Raw genomic sequence first — 16,129 nt, forward strand, 5'->3', positions numbered from 1 at the left:
CCACTGTAACCAGGAAACGTCACCCAGCACAGATGCAGACACCCCTTACACACCCCTAGGGAAGGCACCTCCAGCCCCTCCCAGGGCCTGAGCAGCCTAACAGAGCCTTTCCCTGTCTGCCCAGGACTGCTGCGTGAGCTACGGAGGAATGTGGTATCTTAAGGGGACAGTGCAGTCCTGACAGCGGTGGCAGAGGCGTCAGGCGATCTCCGGGACGCAGGAGGAGCCCGCAGCGGGTGGCACAGCTGGAGCAAGGCCGTGGCCTCGGCAGCCAGGGCAGGATCTGAGCTGCCCTGGGGCCCGTGGGCACTGCGGGCAGCCACTGCCACCCCCAGACTCAGAGTTTGCATGGCCTCCCAGGCGCGGGAGCCGCCGGGAAGGCACCGTGGGACCCTGTCTGCAGCTTGATTAATCTGGGATTTCTAATGTATTGCAATTCTCCTTCTGTTTCGTTATGAAAAAATAAAACCATATAGTGACACAGACATGATGGAAAATCATGGTCTAAAACTTTATTTTGTAAGTAATGCCAATAAATTAAATTTGTTTACAAACATCCCAGTTTTTGTTAAATCCCTGGATGCTCATACTTTAGTGTGAGCATTGTCATAGCCCTTGCAGCCCTCTTCATAGAGAGCAGGTAGTCATGTTCATGGGAATGTCAGGCCTGGGAGTGGGGAACAAAATCACTGTCTGTGAACTCTGTACTACATAACCATTGTTCTCACCTGTTGTCTGTGAAATGAATTATTTGGAGAAGTACCTACATCTGAGACATGGGGAACAGCTACTGGATTTCTTCTACTGGTATGGGGTTGGTTTGAGAGACTTTGTGCATTACTGTATGTGAGAGCAAGGTAAGTAACCAAGGGCACCCTCTGGAAGGTATCCAGGTGTAGTTACCACACAGCAACCATGTAAAACCTCTATTTTGTGTAATTTTTAAATAAAATTTTATCTCAAAGGTCAATTCTACCCTGCCTTGTATTTGTCCAAAAAGAAACGGAAGCTGCACCTGCTCCTTTTACATCCTGAAGGCTTGGGGAGGAAGGCCAGAGGTGGGGAGCAAAGTGCAGTGCAGTCCCTGAGCTCCCTGGGGCTGCCCAGCAGCAGGGACAGGGACCCAGCCCTGGTGGCTCGTCCTGAACTGGCCTTACCTGCAGTACCAGCAGGAGTGTCTGCTGTGGGCACTGCACAGCACAGTCTCTGCTGCAGCTTCCATCACATGAGAAGCTAAAGGGGATTCTATTGATTTCATCCACTTATGCTCAGAAAAGGCTGAGTTGAGTTGTTGACCAAAATAAGAAGATTAAGGTAGTTAATCCAGATAAGATTGGCTAAGAATATTGTCCCCATACTTACAGCATTTCACATTTTGGTGGAAAATGGCTAATTCTGAACTGCTAAAACTCTACCTTATTTAATAGGTTAGTGTAGTTTATTAACTGCATCAATAAAACTGGGATGTGTTTTATGTTCAAGCAGCCCTGACAGGCACTGGCCCAGTGGCTGTGGCTGGAAAGCTCTCTGGGAAAGCCACACTCCAGGAGAAGCTCTAAGAAGAGCTCAGCCTGGAGGATTTATTGCACAGCCTGCACAGGTAAGTGCTGCAGGACAGCTCAAGCTAACAATGGAACAGGCAGCCAAGGGGGGAGTACAGTACAGAAGAATCAAGAAGTTCTAAGGAAATATTTTTGGTATTTTGAAAGCATAGAAATTGTTTCTATCAAAGTGCTCTAAATTAGCCGAAAGTAATAAATCACTGAAGATCACTTATTTAACCAAAAATCTGGAACTGCTTTTATATGTCTTCTGCCCAGCAGGTGTGGTTTGCCCCCATCCCTGAAGTGGTAAGGAACACTGGTAGTGAACCACTTTGTGTCTTTCTCAGGTTACTGCTTTCCAGCCTCTGAATTGGGGTGAGATGGGTGCAGAGGGCAGGGACACAGTGACAGGACAGTAACGCCATGGCAGAGCACCTTTTCTGCTCTCCCTACCCTCACCTTTTTTTTGAACAGCACTGACAAAATCACAACAATGAGGGGAAACTACTTACTTCCATCTGTATTTCTGTCCTAGACAGGCCTGTTCTTTTCCATGTAGCATAACTTTTCTAAAATACAAATTTCATGGGAACTCCATCTGAGCTCTGTTGGAAAGATGGCAAGACAAGATAATGCAGGTGCTAGCTGCACCAAGTTCAGTTTCCTGATTGGCACAGATGGATATAATTACTACTTACACATGTAGCTTGACTGGATTATTTATTTGCTTAGAAAAATATTCAGAAGATTCAAATTCCCATTTTTAAATAATTTTCAGACTACAATACATGTTTTAGAGAAACTCCCACAACATGAAGTGTTAATACTGCACCTGAAGGACGAGCTGAATAGAGAACAGCATAAGGCAGCAGAGCTGCAGCAGCAGCAGCTGGACTAAAGCTGAGAAATTGTCAACATTCTGGGTCAAAGGTTTGGTACCTTGCAGCAACTCAGCAGGGAGCTGCTTCCCAAGAATTGCTGGCCACATTAAGCTATGAGACCCTTTACAAGGAGAAAGAGAAGGATGTCACCTTTCTTTGTGCCTTTTTTCCTTCCTCCTCATTTCTCTCTGTTCCAAAGGAAAACCTCCATGTTCATTGTTTTTCAGAAATTAAGTATTGTATGACTTACTATTAGGAAGTGGAAAAGGAGACGGAGAACAAGAGTGTGGTCCCATTTTCAGTAGAATATGTGCTGCCAGTGTTGAGTCCATCCTCCCACCCCCCAGGCAGCATGGAATTGGTCAAGAGAGGCCAACACTGGAAGCAACAGACAGAACAATGTAAGGTTTTACCTGGCCTGTCTCCTCAAGCACTTGGAGTTTGTGGTATTGCAACATTAGAAGCTACTCCACTATGTCAATGCTACTTCTAAAGTTAAATAGCTAAATAACAACTCTCTAACTCACCAAATACACATAAAAATGTACTTTGCAGACATTCCACCGGAGAACCGTAGGACCCAAGTAACACATAGAGTCAATTCACAGTATCTTGCCTTAAGACAAAGTGCCCTACAAAGGAAACCGTATCTAAAAAGCCACACAAACATTACATCAAATCCTTTCTTGGTAGAAAGACATTTATACTAATCTGTGGAGAGTTTAGTGATTGTGAAAATGTGGTATTGGCTTAAAGCAAGCACAGCTTTCCACCACCCTGCCAAAGCAAGATCAGCTGGACTGCTCCCCTCCTGGAGCTGAGGAGATGCTGCCCCTGGGACTCGCCAGGGCTTTGCTTTTGTTCATTTTCTGTCAGTGTAGTCATAGGGCTAGATCATCCCTGTGAACCAAAAGAAAACTTTAGTCTGGTTCTTGTGAGAGATTCACAGTTCTTAGCTCTGTTATTTCTGAAGTGGACTAAGGAAACAAGTGTCAGTCACTGCTCTGGCCAGAGATGAAGTGTAATATGAAGTAGTAGTGTAGCATAAAGCTATGATGTTTGCTTTACAACCACTGGTTTGTGTGACAGTGCTAAACATTAAATCTACTGCTACACAGGAACAGGGAATCTAGCTGATAACTAACTAGCTTAATAACTACAGGGCTACCAGCCTATCCAAAACATTCATTTTGAGTGTTCAAGAAACTCTTCAGTTTAAGGGGTCTTCTGACATTCATATGAAGTGTGTTCTTGACTAACAGATAAGGTTATGGTTGAGAGAAGACTGTCTTGTACTTTGCTCTGTGTTCATCTATTTCTTCTTTTGTTTTTCTGATACAGCTAAAAATCTCTTTGAAGAGTGCTTTATATTCAGGGGGAGCATGTGTGGAAGAGTCACTTAGCTCAGCAATTGTGAATTCTTGATTGCTAGCTGAAAGATCATACTGGGTGTTCCCCACATTTAGGTCTTTGGAATACTGCTTCAGTGTTTGTACAGCCTTGTGTTTCAAAGAATCTTCATCCACTTGACACTTCTTCAGAAGTTCCTCATACTTCACTTTCAGAGCGTTGTACTGAGCATCAACTTCATTGAGTACAGAGATCCCTCTCTGCTTCACAGCTTCAGCTCTCCTAATACACGTTTCTTCATGGCCCCTGAGAATGTCTGCCCCAGCAGCGCTGCTCAGGAGGCTTTCGCTGCTGCACCGTTTTAGTGCCTTCTTCTCAAGCTCTGACACTGTCAGTCCATCATCTGCCAGGCTCTGGCCAAGCTCCCTGTCTAGAGATTCCTTGAATGAAATGAAAAAGGACTCTGGCACCAATTTCTCTGCACTATGGAGTGTGTTTTCAGACTGAAGTATCTGTCTCATTTCAGCTACTTCTGCTTCCAGCTCCTCCGCACGAGCCCGATACAAGTCTGTATCAACCAGCCTCCGCTCCAGGTCACAGTTTTCTTTCACCATCAGACTGTATTCCTCTTCCATGGTTACTCTCTTCTCTTTCTCTGCATTCAGCTGGGCTTGCAGAACTGTCACTGCCTTCTTTAACTTCTCATTCTCTTCTTCTAAAGGACTTAGCTGACTATCCATCGAAGTAATCTTTTCTGCAAAGACGTGATCATAAACAAAATACCTGCAGAAACAAAATAAGGATTATCAAACGTAGGAAGTACAGCTGGCCACACCTAAAGTTTTCCTGTCCTGGGTAACTAATGATATATTTAAACTGTGTGCTAACACACTTCAGTGCACTAACAGGGGCCATTGCACTAACCAATCAGTTGATTTAGTAATCAGAACAGGGTTTGTAAGGACTTATATGCCATCAAACCAAGCTCACAGCCTAGGCAGAATGGCAGCTTGATAACAGTTTCATGTTACAGACAAGCTGATTGAATAATACAAGTTTAAATAATAATTTAAGTTTAAATACACACTGCCTCCCTGTACCATGCAGTACTTTCTGACACTATTTTTTCTACAGCACTCCGCTCTTGTAACTTTTGTCATTATTGATGTAGAAACAAGCTTCTTAATTGACAAAGCAATGCTAGAGGCTGGTATTTTCATAAGCCTTTGGCAGCTTGAAGAATCCAGTTATCTTTTGAATTGTAAAGAAATAATTTCTTTTTGGATTTATGATTCATTCTAGAGTATTACCTCCATGTAGATACAACAGCCTGTTCTGTCTTTGGAGGTGCTTTCTTTACAAAATTGCCCTCTAGGCTTGGAGTTAGTCTGAGCTTTTACCAGGTGATTGTCCCTATGGCCCCATTAATGCAGTTCAGCTGGGTCAAATGGCTCTACATTTAAAAGGCCCAGCAGCCCAGGCACCATCTTCCCAGTTTAGGTGTTATTCTCATCAGCTTAAGCTCGAAAAACCTAAGGAAATATCTGTGGACATCCAAGGAAAGAGTAAGTTACAGGAAATATTTTGCATTTACTGAGTTTGTTTTTCAGATTATCTGTGTGTTTGCATTTATCTGACTGAAAACACTGGGGCAAAAATTGTTGTAAGCTTTCTAGGCTACCATTTTATATGCTGGCTCTGGGGACAAAGTGGAGACCAATACTGGTGTGGTCTAGAAGCAGGCCAGAAGTAATGACAGTACCATACAGCAGAGATACTTTACTAGTTGTGAACATCAGGTAATTTTTTTCCAGCTTGTCTGGTATTTGTGCTCCTGTCTTATATTTTAAAGTTTTGCTTAAAATAGTTTCAGTGTTCTTTACTATGTAAGGTAGAAAGTCTTACTGGCGGAGGTCATACAGCTCCTTCAAACATGAGAAACTGTGCATTGATCTTGGCTGCTCAGATCTCTCCTGGCTCATCCGGCCTCGTCCAGGCTTTTTCAGTTCTTCCACTTGTCGCTGCAGGTCATCTATGTGTGTTTGTAGACTTTCAATAGTCTCTGTCAAGCTAAAAGGTGAAAAGACCTTTAAGTAAAACTGACCTTTCAATTTGCCAGTATTGTAGAACACCACTAGGCAGAGACAGCCACCCAGTAACTACACAAATACACCTGGACTGCTCTTATTGATATTAACAGCTGGGGGGAGGGAATCTTTAAAAGTGTGTTACCTTATTATCTTTTGTTGTGAAGCTCTACTCTCGGCAACCAGTTTTTGATTAGTGTCTTCCAGTTCTCTTGCTGTCACATCCAGCTGTTCATAGACTTTTGCATGCTGGTCATTCATCTGCCGCAAGAGCTCCACTTGCTTTGTGAGGTACTGCAAGACAGGTCTGCTGTTACTGGTTTACTCTTGAAACACAAGCTACAGCTCCTATGCTGCATTTCTGCTCACATTCAGGGAGAAACTCCTGAGTTTTCCAAATGTAAATTCCTGTGCTTGCTTTGTTAGGCTGAAGAAACACTATCAGTAACTAAGCAGTCTGCCTTTGTCATGGAGGTCATCCCAGGCTCATGGAGGAGCTGGGTTTGGTGGTGCCAGCTGTCTTTATCTGTGCCCATGCCTTCTGTATGGGGCTGTGCTGCAGTCAGCACTGATAGAGCCTTCAGGCTCCAACACAGCCCTTACCTGTCCACTGTGTTCTAAGGCTGCAGTCTGCTCCAACAGAAATTTCTTATCTATTGACCCAACAATTTTCTCAACATTAAAACTGAAATATTGGGTAGCACCATCTATAATTAAACATATTTTCAGCTGACCCAAGTTCTTCCAGTCTGAAGCAGCATTAGGTTCAGCATGGCAGAATTTAGGTTGTGGCCATTCTTAGGACAGTGTGTGGCTACAATGTGTCAGGAAGTATAAGTTATTGAATTCAAATCTTTAATTACTCACAGGGAATTATGCCAGTTACTGTAATCCAAAACAAAGGCCTCCTGACCTTTTTTTAAAAAATAAAACCTCACATGAAGTATTCTCAATTTAATCTTCTTGGGTTTTACAATTAACTACACACAGTTTAGTTTCCTGAATAACGTCAGAAAGCTCAGAATTCTTAGTCTAAGCGGTTCACAATCACCTAAAGCTCTTTAAAAAAGTGTCTTATATTCTCCCACCCAGGACATGAGCATTTATATGAGACAGTTCTTTTCTGTTTGAGTCTAACTCCCTAAATCTGAAATATTTTGTTCTTATATAGAATTTGTATTTTACAATATATTCTGTATTGCTACACATTACTTTCTTAAAACTAAGCTTCAAGTAGGAACATTCAGCAAACTCCTAGGCAGAATTACTTCTCTTTACATAGGCCTGTTACATACTCAAAACTTCTAATATTCTACTTAACCTTTTACCTCATTAAAAGATCGGTGGGTTTACATTTTAGGCAATTTAAGAACAGATAATAAGTTAATCTAGGACTAGTAATTGCTCCATACAGACTTCTAGAAGATCAACATGATAGCTGTTGGCTAGATCCTTTTGTAGCCTGTGCACACATGACAGAGGATTTACACAAAAATAGAACGTAGATTAGCAGTCGAATCTCAGTGTGACCCATTCCAGATTAACTTTCCCTACTGGTTATAGCTGAAGGAAGGAGCTGGAGGCCCTCAGACTTTTGCAATACAAGTGTGGCTAAGCACAGGAGCCAAGGCTTTGGTGCCTGAAGAGATGTTGCCACTTACTACAATGGGCTTTTGCAGACCTTTGAGATGAATGGAAGGGATGAAGCACCACTTCCTCCACCTCCCATCCCCAGTATCTTCAGGGCTGGTGTCCAGTTGGCCTGGTATAACCAGACCACCAAAGATGATGTAACAAATACTTCAGAAGTTCATGTTTAATCTATGTCACCTACAACTGAGCACCTAACATGAAGCAGCACCTTGCATTCTAGCACATGAAAACTGGCGTGTCAGGATTTCCAAAGTCTGAGAGCTGAGAACAGATCCAGGCAGGCATAAAGTTGCTGTTTCCATGCAGCCTTTATTACATCTACAGTGATTAGTTATTGGCACACGTGTCAGCACAAAGGTCAGATATAATCATCCAAAGCTGTAAAATGCTTAATGTGTTAGTATTTAATATATGAGATGTAATCTTAAGCACACCACAGTCTTTGACCCTTCCCCTGTAGTACAGACAAGGCAATGCTGTATTTCAGAATGATTTCTCAGCCAGCTCTAGACTTTGCTACCTGTAAAATGAGAATGAAAAATCTAGTATAGAAATTCAGTGGAGTAGCCACAGGAACAGCTGAAAGATCACATGTAAGTTACAAAGACAAGAACTTGAAAACTGGGAAAAATCAAGCATAGAGATTGAATATGCCATTTGCACATGTACCCTGTGCAACAGGGTATCCTGTGATCCCACAAGAGCCAGAAATGCTGATATGAAAATAACGGACTGAACTGCTTTATACCTTGCATATGCAAATTTTATTCCCATTTGTTTCAGTGAAATCCTGTAACAATCCCTTGTGCCATTAAGCTAACATATTCAGCTCCCTAATTGGAGGGTCTTTGGGTATTTGAACAAGAGGTTAATTTTCCCTTTTCTGCCAGAAATCCAGATGCAAGAGCAACTTCTTTGGAGCAAAAAAAGTTTTGTGCAGCTATTACACTTTAAAATGACACTGGGGAAAGAAAAAACATTGAGACAGGAAAAAGGACTGAGAAGACAGCATGTTCCTATAGCAGATACAAATACAGCCTTTGGCTCAAGGAAAGAAAAGGTGAAGGCAATATTTATACATCAGAAGCATCACAAAAACTGTTCTCCCACTCTCTCCCTCTCCTCTTGGAGGGAGCTAATAGGACAATCCAGTGCATTGCTACTCTCCTTGATGAAGAAGAGGAAAGAGATTGAAGAGGTATCATATTAAAGCCTTCAAAAGTAGCATTGCCCAAGTCTTGGCAGAGCAAGACATTTAGAGAAAAAAATTAATGTGTCATGTCTCAGTTTGTCTGACTGCACATGCACTTGACCCTGCAACACACCAGCTACAGATCACTGCTGGAAGGACACTGGTGACACTTCCTGGAGCTGCAGCTCTCTTATGTCCTCTATAAACACTGAACCACCAGAACAGCTTAAGCAAATAAACTGGCTTAAACCAATAGGATATTGCATTCTTAACAGCACTAGACTGTGTCTGTAAATCAATGTAGCCTAGCAATAATGTATTTTCCACATTTCTAGATAGTGTTAAGATGCTGTTTATTAAGTAGCTACACTCCATTAGCCAGGTTAGTTGCCTATCACAAAGTTCTAGTGTGTTATTTCAAAAGGTATGTTGTAATTCTGCTAAACACTTTCTTAAATATGGTTATTCATACAAGTACCTTGTGTACAGTATTTGTTTAGCACCTTGGAAGTGTTTGTCTTCTCTACACCGTAAGAATTGATCTTTTTATAAAAACTATTCATGGCAATGAAGTATTTTCAGTCTCTGCAGAAGTAAATAGATCTTCTAATGCTGTGGCAGTAATATAAATATCAGCCATTCTAAGCACTGTATCTCAGAATGAATAGGGTAACATGGATTACAGTTAGCACATAACACAAGAGCCAGTAGGTGAGGTACAAAACAAAAGTAACTTCTAAAAACACACTTGCACTCAGAAAATAAATCAAACCTGCACTCAGAAATTCCTCGTCACTTACAAAAAATGCTGCATTTGTGTTGACTACTTTAAAGACACCTATAATTTTGTATTTATTAAGGTTAGGATGCTTTCAGTTACCTGTTTCCACTACAATAGTGAGCATTTGTCTGAAGTTGCAGCTGTACAAAATGCACATCTCTAATTGCAGTACTGCTAGCACAAAGGAATTTAGATTTTGTAAAAATCTGGTACATACCAGTCACAGCCTGCTCCCTATGATTCACACCAGAACCAAATGGAAATGCTGACTACATTTTCAATATGTTGTCAGTCAGTGAAGTCCTGAATATTTAATAATTTAATTATTAGAGACCATACATTGCCCTCTAATAGCTGAAAAAATCTCATTATGCTGACAAATGCTAGCTCTGCAAGAACACAGGCAATATTTAAAAAAAGAGAAATTGCCAAAAATAGCCAGGTTTTTCCACTCTGTTACCTAAAGATGACTGGTTTTGAAGGGATGGTTATATTTTTGGTTTTTTTTCTCTGGAAAATATGGAACAATATATCACCTATATCCTATATACTTCAACGGGATTTTTTTTTTCCTGGGCTTTTTTGTTGTTTGTTTGTTGTGGGTTATTGTTTTTTTGGTCATTGCAGGGTTTCTTTTACATTGAAATAGACTTTACCTCCCCTTATCACAGATCAGTTTACTGGAAGTATAGATCTTCAGATTTTACTTAAATCTCACATCTGCACTTATCGGTATTTAAATTTCAATGCTGCACTCATTAATTCTCATGTAATATTTTAAATTATCAATGTATTTATCATCATATAATTTAATGTTATTTTACCTGGCAAAATCAGAAAGTTTAGCAATAAAAATAACTGCAGTATTTCTTCTGTACAAAACAAAAAAATATCAGTAATTTTTCATTAAACAAACCAAATCCAACATTTAGTGCAACAAAGCTTCTGGTGATCAGAGAAAAGTTCTAAGTATGAGCTACCTATACTGGTTCTCAAATTCTCAAAATAGCAGAAGTGGTGAAAGATTGTTCAATATTTTCCATTAGATCTTAAGAAATTCAGATCTTAACTTTATACTCTGTATGTTGCAGGTCTAGATGCTTTCACATGGGGATCCTTTAGATATTTTACCTCTATCTCCTGCAATTGCTCTTGATTTGTTGCATACATTTGCTGTAAGGATTCTTCTAGTTCAGTGTTACGGTCCAGTAGTGTCTTCCCAAGCTCAGCAGCAAGGTGAAGATCTAAACAAAGAAATCATGTTTGCATGTAAGTGAGAGAAACCATGATGTAATCTAATTCTAAAGCCTGTTATCAAATACTTGAAGTATTTTCTTATTGCTGTTACAACTGCTTCAAGTTATCTCCAGTACCCAACATGGAAGTTAGCTTATACCCAAGTGGAACATTCATCTACCATCACTGATGCAAGTCTAAGTCAGCCCTGAGACCCAGGGACACTCTTATGTCATGAAGCTTCCTCAGTTTCCCCCTGGCCCTTCAGACACACCCAGCCATGTTCACCTCCCCACTGTGCCCAGTCTGCACCAGCTCTGCCCAAGGCTTCTTGGGCTTCACCCTCTTTACAGCACTCAGAAGAATAAGCACAGCAGGTCCTATAAATGCTCATCAGTCTAGACCCAGGCCAAAGCTGATGAACTCTTTATTGACTTGACTGTTCCTCCCCATTACCGCTCTACCAGAGTTCAGGCCACTCAGGATCAAAGTGCTAAATGAAGGTTTCAGATGCTTTTCATGGTGAAACAATAATATCAAAGGACATAAAACTGATGGAGACTTGCAGCTATTCTGCTTTTCAAGCTCATAAACTCGGGTGACAAGAACTGTTTCATGTGCTCCAAAACATCACCTTAAATGTCATTTGTTCTCAGGCATTTAATCTCAATTTCACTTCAGTCATCTTCAATCACCTCCAGGGTGCAGTGACTGTAGCTGTTGCAAATTAAGAAATAAGTCATCTGAACACTCAGCTCCATTCTAGAGGGAAGCTTGATATTTGCTCAACAACATCCGAAATGCTAGATATTCTGTATTATTATGTTGAAAGACATATGTAATTTAAAAGCTAGCATAATGTGACAAAGTAATAAATCCTGGAATTAATGCTAAAACTGGTTACTCTGTGGAGGGTACTACATGTCAAGGATCCAACAGATTTCTAGAAATAGCTTATTTTCCACCTCCTTCTCATCACATGACCCATGACCTGCATGCATGCAATACCACCTAGTTAGTGCTCACATAGAACTTGTATCATTAATCAGAAAGAGAAGAAAAGTCAAGAAAATCTGTGAGTCGCATCAAGAAGCCATAAATGAATAAACAGGAGACGTGTATTGCATCATCAGTAATTACAGCCAGAGAAGCAAACACATTAATTCCATTTCCATTTGATTGCGATGCCCTTTTTTTAACATGTTATGCTACCTCTTTCCTGCTCCCTCGCAGTTATCTTATCACTAGGAACTGTAATACATACAATAGTGCTCCAAGATTGTTTTGTGCTAACCTTCAGTTTGGCAGCCTGTCCAAAATGATTACTCCATCTCCATACATAAGCCAAAGACCAAATTCAGACTTACAAGGACAAGTCAGTACAAACATTTGTCTGTGAAGTTGTAGATGTCCAATTCTGGCAAAACAACAGCTGTGCTATTCTTTATACAATTTTTACAGCCACAATGCATTGTTTCCTGCCTTAAGATCAGATTCTTAGCTTAAATGCCATAAAAATTATTTAAAAGAAAACCCACTGCATGGGAGTTCTTCAGTTTCAAAAGATATACAATTAGAAGCCACAAGGCATATTGGTCTGTACTTAGGAGTTTATCCTCCCAGTAGTTTTTCACTGAGGCACCACTCATTATGAAGCAGGATTTAAAGTATTTGGATAAGAAAACCTTAAGGCATCCTGCTTAAATTTTTCCCATTTGGTAAACAGATTGCACATTGTTTACCCATGGACAGAGTAACTCCCAGTCAAACACCAAGCTGTTTGTTCTATCTCGTTACAGAATACTGTAGTCTTCAAATTCAGTGAATTCATTATCCTATAGAAAATGGAGTCCTGCTTCTTGTTCTGCACAGATCTTTACTAGGAGCCACCATCTTTAAAACAATACTAGCATCATTCAAGATAAAAACTAAATAGTCTATTCTTTTATATTAATAGAGTAGAAAAAAAGCTTTAGAGAGGATTTAGGATTTTGTTAAAGACATAATGCATAATGGAATTACTACCATTTCACTTCCCAAAGTGAAAGTTTGTTTTCATGTTTAAGTACATTTAGGAGTTTACAGCTTCATTCTTAAATGCCCCCTCATCTACTAATCAAATAGCACATAGCACACAGTACTTGGAATACAAAGTGAATAATGGAGTTCATGTCATACTTCACACCCATTCTGTTTGTTAGACTGGCAGAAGCATAAATGGGTTACTATGGGAGAAACACTTTTATAATTAAGACAATTTGTTTCTGAGGGGGAAAATACAAGTGGGAGCACTCAGGAACACACAATAAAACCTCAACTCTAGAGAAAGCAAGTACTGAAATAATTTAATCTCTTCTAAAATTCAGATTTTTTTTTTTTTTTGCATCCATTTTCCACAGTGTCATGTACCTGGAAGCCCTACAAAGAGCAAATTTTACAAGAGAGATGTGCCATGTATGTTTTCCAGATACAAAATGGGAAGTATTAATTTACATTTCTCTGGAGAGAGTTATGGTAGAACACTAGAAGCAGAATTGCATTTTCTGTTGTAAATTTATGCAAAGCAAAGCTAAATTCTGACAGACATGCCTTTTTCCTTTTCACCATAAAGACAGAAGCAGAGAGATTTTTAATAATGCAAAATGCATATATGCAAATCTAAAGATCTTTGTTTTAGTAAATCTGATTAGTTGTACTGGTGTTTAACAGCTCCATCAGAAATCTCCAAGACAAGACTTCAAAGATGTCTTCTGTGATGTTGAACAACCCTCAGCAGTGCTTCACAATCTCTTCAGACTGCATTACCATCATTGAAAAAAAGATAAAAACAATACCAAAATCCTTCTCTTCTGCTTATTCATAACCCACCTAACAAAATTATTAAGAGAATTTTCAGTCTAAAATTAGCCTAGTCTTTTAAACAGCAACAGGCACTAATTGTGCAAAATGTAAAAGTAAGCCTAGTGTAAGTTTACTTAATTGTAAAATTATTTTTTTTAATCTACTTAGTTTCCTATTTCCTGTTCTGTATTCAGAATACCCTCTGTTCTATAAAAGTGAGTAACAGCAAGATGCAAAAAGAGCAGTCCATATAAATTCTTTTTTAAAGGTCAGCATACTTCAGCAAACATCGCAGAAGGATGTCTGTTCCCATCCTCACAAGAATTCCATGAGCACTTTATGCATGAGCAGTATGCCAGAAAAGCCCATCTCCATTGTCTAGGCAAAAATCTTTGGTGCGTAGGAAGACTGTCGAGTTCTCCAAAACCCCTACCCTCATTTTAAGTTTCAAAGACCAATTGACAAGGACTTCAAGCATGTTTCAAGGTGCTTTCTAATGTTTTACAACCTAGGTTCTCATAGCCATACTCATCGGTTTTTAAACATGCACTGATTGTTTGGGTTGTGAAGAGTTTCACGAGACCTTGATAAGCACTTACTACCCTGTTTACACATCCGTGTGTCTTAGCCTTAGCAGCAGGAGTAGTATCCTTCAGAGCCCAGAAATAAAGTACAGCACAACATTTAAAAAACGTTCCTGTAAGGAATTTCTTCTTTGCATTTCAACTTGCTCATCACTTTATTTTTCTCTTTTTGCTTTTGGCAAGGCTATTCATGGCTTCCATTTAGGAAAAAGAGAGAATCCCCAGAAAGATTGTGTCCATGTGTTGAGGGTACATCAACCAAATCCCCAAAATGCACTAAACCTCTAGAATGGAATACTGTTTCTTAAAAGCCGACAGCAGAGTGATTATTCCACTCATTTTAATTAAAAGATGAAAGCAGAGAAACGACAAGAAGTCAGTTGTTATACATTGTAAAGTGTTTTTGCACATCTTCAACTCCATAAACACTGACATAGTAAAAACATTACTGAATTATGCCTTCAAACTTTTCACTCTCTCCCTTTTGACAGCAAACTGTAGTTTCAGGATCTTATTTTAACTGATTTGTTTGTATCCTAGAGCCAGGAAAACTTCAGTTTTGGGTGAGGAGTACCTAAATACAGCTTTCAGTTAGCTATTTTTTATAGCGTACAATTAGAGAGACCTGGCCTCGTCTCAAAAATAGTTTCTGCGGTCAGATACCTGATCTCAGTGTGAATACTGCTTAGCTTTCTCTATGGTTTACAGTCCAGCAGCACCCACCAATCCCAAGAATTAATGTATTTCAATATAAAAGCAAAACGTGTAAAACTGGAGTAGGTTTGCAGGAAGCCACAGCTTTGCACTCGCCTTTCAAAACAAACTCGGGATTAAGAACAAAAAGTAGAACTAAGTAACTTAAGTAAATACCAGTCATAAATGCCACTAAGCTCTTAAGGAAATTGCACATTCTTTCCGTATCATGCCTGTTAAAAGATTTTTAGTGCAATCTTGTATTCCTATGGCTCCTTACTCATTTGTGAAATGAACAGCATTTACGTGTTGCATGTAGTGTTTTAAGACCTACTGATGGAATTACATACAGAAGCTATACTTGTGTTTTTCTGAGGCGTAGCGGAGTTATTTGATATTTTAATAAGACAGCCTAAAGAGTTTCTAATAATGAACCTGCGACTAATCGAGCATTCCTACGACTACAACTTCATCGAGTGGAAACCCTGACAAAGAGCTCAACAGGGCGCAATAGCGCATCAGACCCCGGCGCTTCCAGCACCAGCCCTGAACAAGGCACCTTCACGTTCTGCGCAAGGTGCAACTTTCCGGGGAGCCGCTTCCCTCCCCCCGGGCGGAGAGGGACCCCGGCACCATTCCGCTGGGCTGCCGCACCTCCTTCCCTCAGACAAAGACCGCAGTCGTTACCGGTGACAGCGATCCCGCGGCGGCGGGAAGCGGCCGTGCGGGGATCCCGAGCTCCGCCGCTCCGAGCCCGGCACGACCGACGCGCCCGCCGCCGCCCGGCCCCGCCCCGCCCGGCGCCCCGCCGTGCCGCCGCCGTGCCGCCGCGGCCCCCCGCGCACAGCCCGCGCCCGGCGCTGCCCCGCAGCTCCTCGCCTCACCCGCCCCGCTCAACGCGGCCCCTGCCCTCGCACACCCTCCCTCACACGCCCCCCGCCGCCGCCCCGGCTCACCTTGCTGCAGGTCCTGCTGGTCGTACCAGGGCTCATCCTCTCGGATTTCGAACTCCTCCACCAGGCTGTCGGCCAGCATCGCGCCCCTTTCCCTCACGGGCGGCTGAGCCGGCAGCGCCCACCCCACGATGCCCCTTGCGCCGAGCGGGGCAGAGCGAGCCGGCAGCCGCTCCCCGCCTCAGCAGCCGCCTCCGGCCATTGCCGAGCGGTTCCGGACTTTGCCGAACCTCTCCCCCTTCTGGCCGGGCTGCGCCGGCGGCAACGTGGCAGCCGCTGCCCGCCCCCCGCCTCCCGCGATTCAAACACGGCATCCTCGCCTCGCCCCGCCGGC

At 41.6% G+C, this 16,129-nt stretch overlaps 2 protein-coding genes across 2 annotated transcripts in view; one reads left to right on the plus strand and one right to left on the minus strand.

Annotated features, from left to right (window-relative positions):
- Positions 1-970, plus strand: part of POLR3E (RNA polymerase III subunit E) — a 29,046-nt gene extending 28,076 nt beyond the window's left edge. The window contains exon 21 of the mRNA XM_021539768.3: positions 125-970. Within this exon, the coding sequence (XP_021395443.1) occupies positions 125-181 (57 nt within the window). The 3' untranslated portion in view covers positions 182-970. The remainder of the gene's footprint in view (positions 1-124) is intronic.
- Positions 488-16,023, minus strand: CDR2 (cerebellar degeneration related protein 2). Its single transcript, XM_021539769.2, has 5 exons — positions 15,799-16,023; positions 10,620-10,732; positions 6,008-6,156; positions 5,681-5,845; positions 488-4,558 (listed from the first exon to the last, which is right to left on the minus strand). The coding sequence occupies exons 1-5, from the start codon at positions 15,875-15,877 to the stop codon at positions 3,694-3,696; spliced, it is 1,371 nt and encodes a 456-aa protein (XP_021395444.2). The 5' UTR covers positions 15,878-16,023; the 3' UTR covers positions 488-3,693.
- Between the last annotated feature and the right edge of the window lie 106 nt (positions 16,024-16,129).

Source organism: Lonchura striata, chromosome 16 (assembly GCF_046129695.1).
Source record: "Lonchura striata isolate bLonStr1 chromosome 16, bLonStr1.mat, whole genome shotgun sequence".
NCBI classification, from domain to species: domain Eukaryota; kingdom Metazoa; phylum Chordata; class Aves; order Passeriformes; family Estrildidae; genus Lonchura; species Lonchura striata.

Bases quoted from the DNA above. Each gene is read 5' to 3' on its own strand.
- CDR2 (XM_021539769.2), bottom strand. From the start codon at position 15,877: ATGCTGGCCGACAGCCTGGTGGAGGAGTTCGAAATCCGAGAGGATGAG. The intron at 6,157-10,619 runs GTAAAATATCTA...CCTGTCTTGCAG, and splicing joins AGCAATTGCAGGAGATAGAG to TACCTCACAAAGCAAGTGGA. The intron at 4,559-5,680 runs GTAAGACTTTCT...TTGTTTCTGCAG, and splicing joins GAGCTGTATGACCTCCGCCA to GTATTTTGTTTATGATCACG.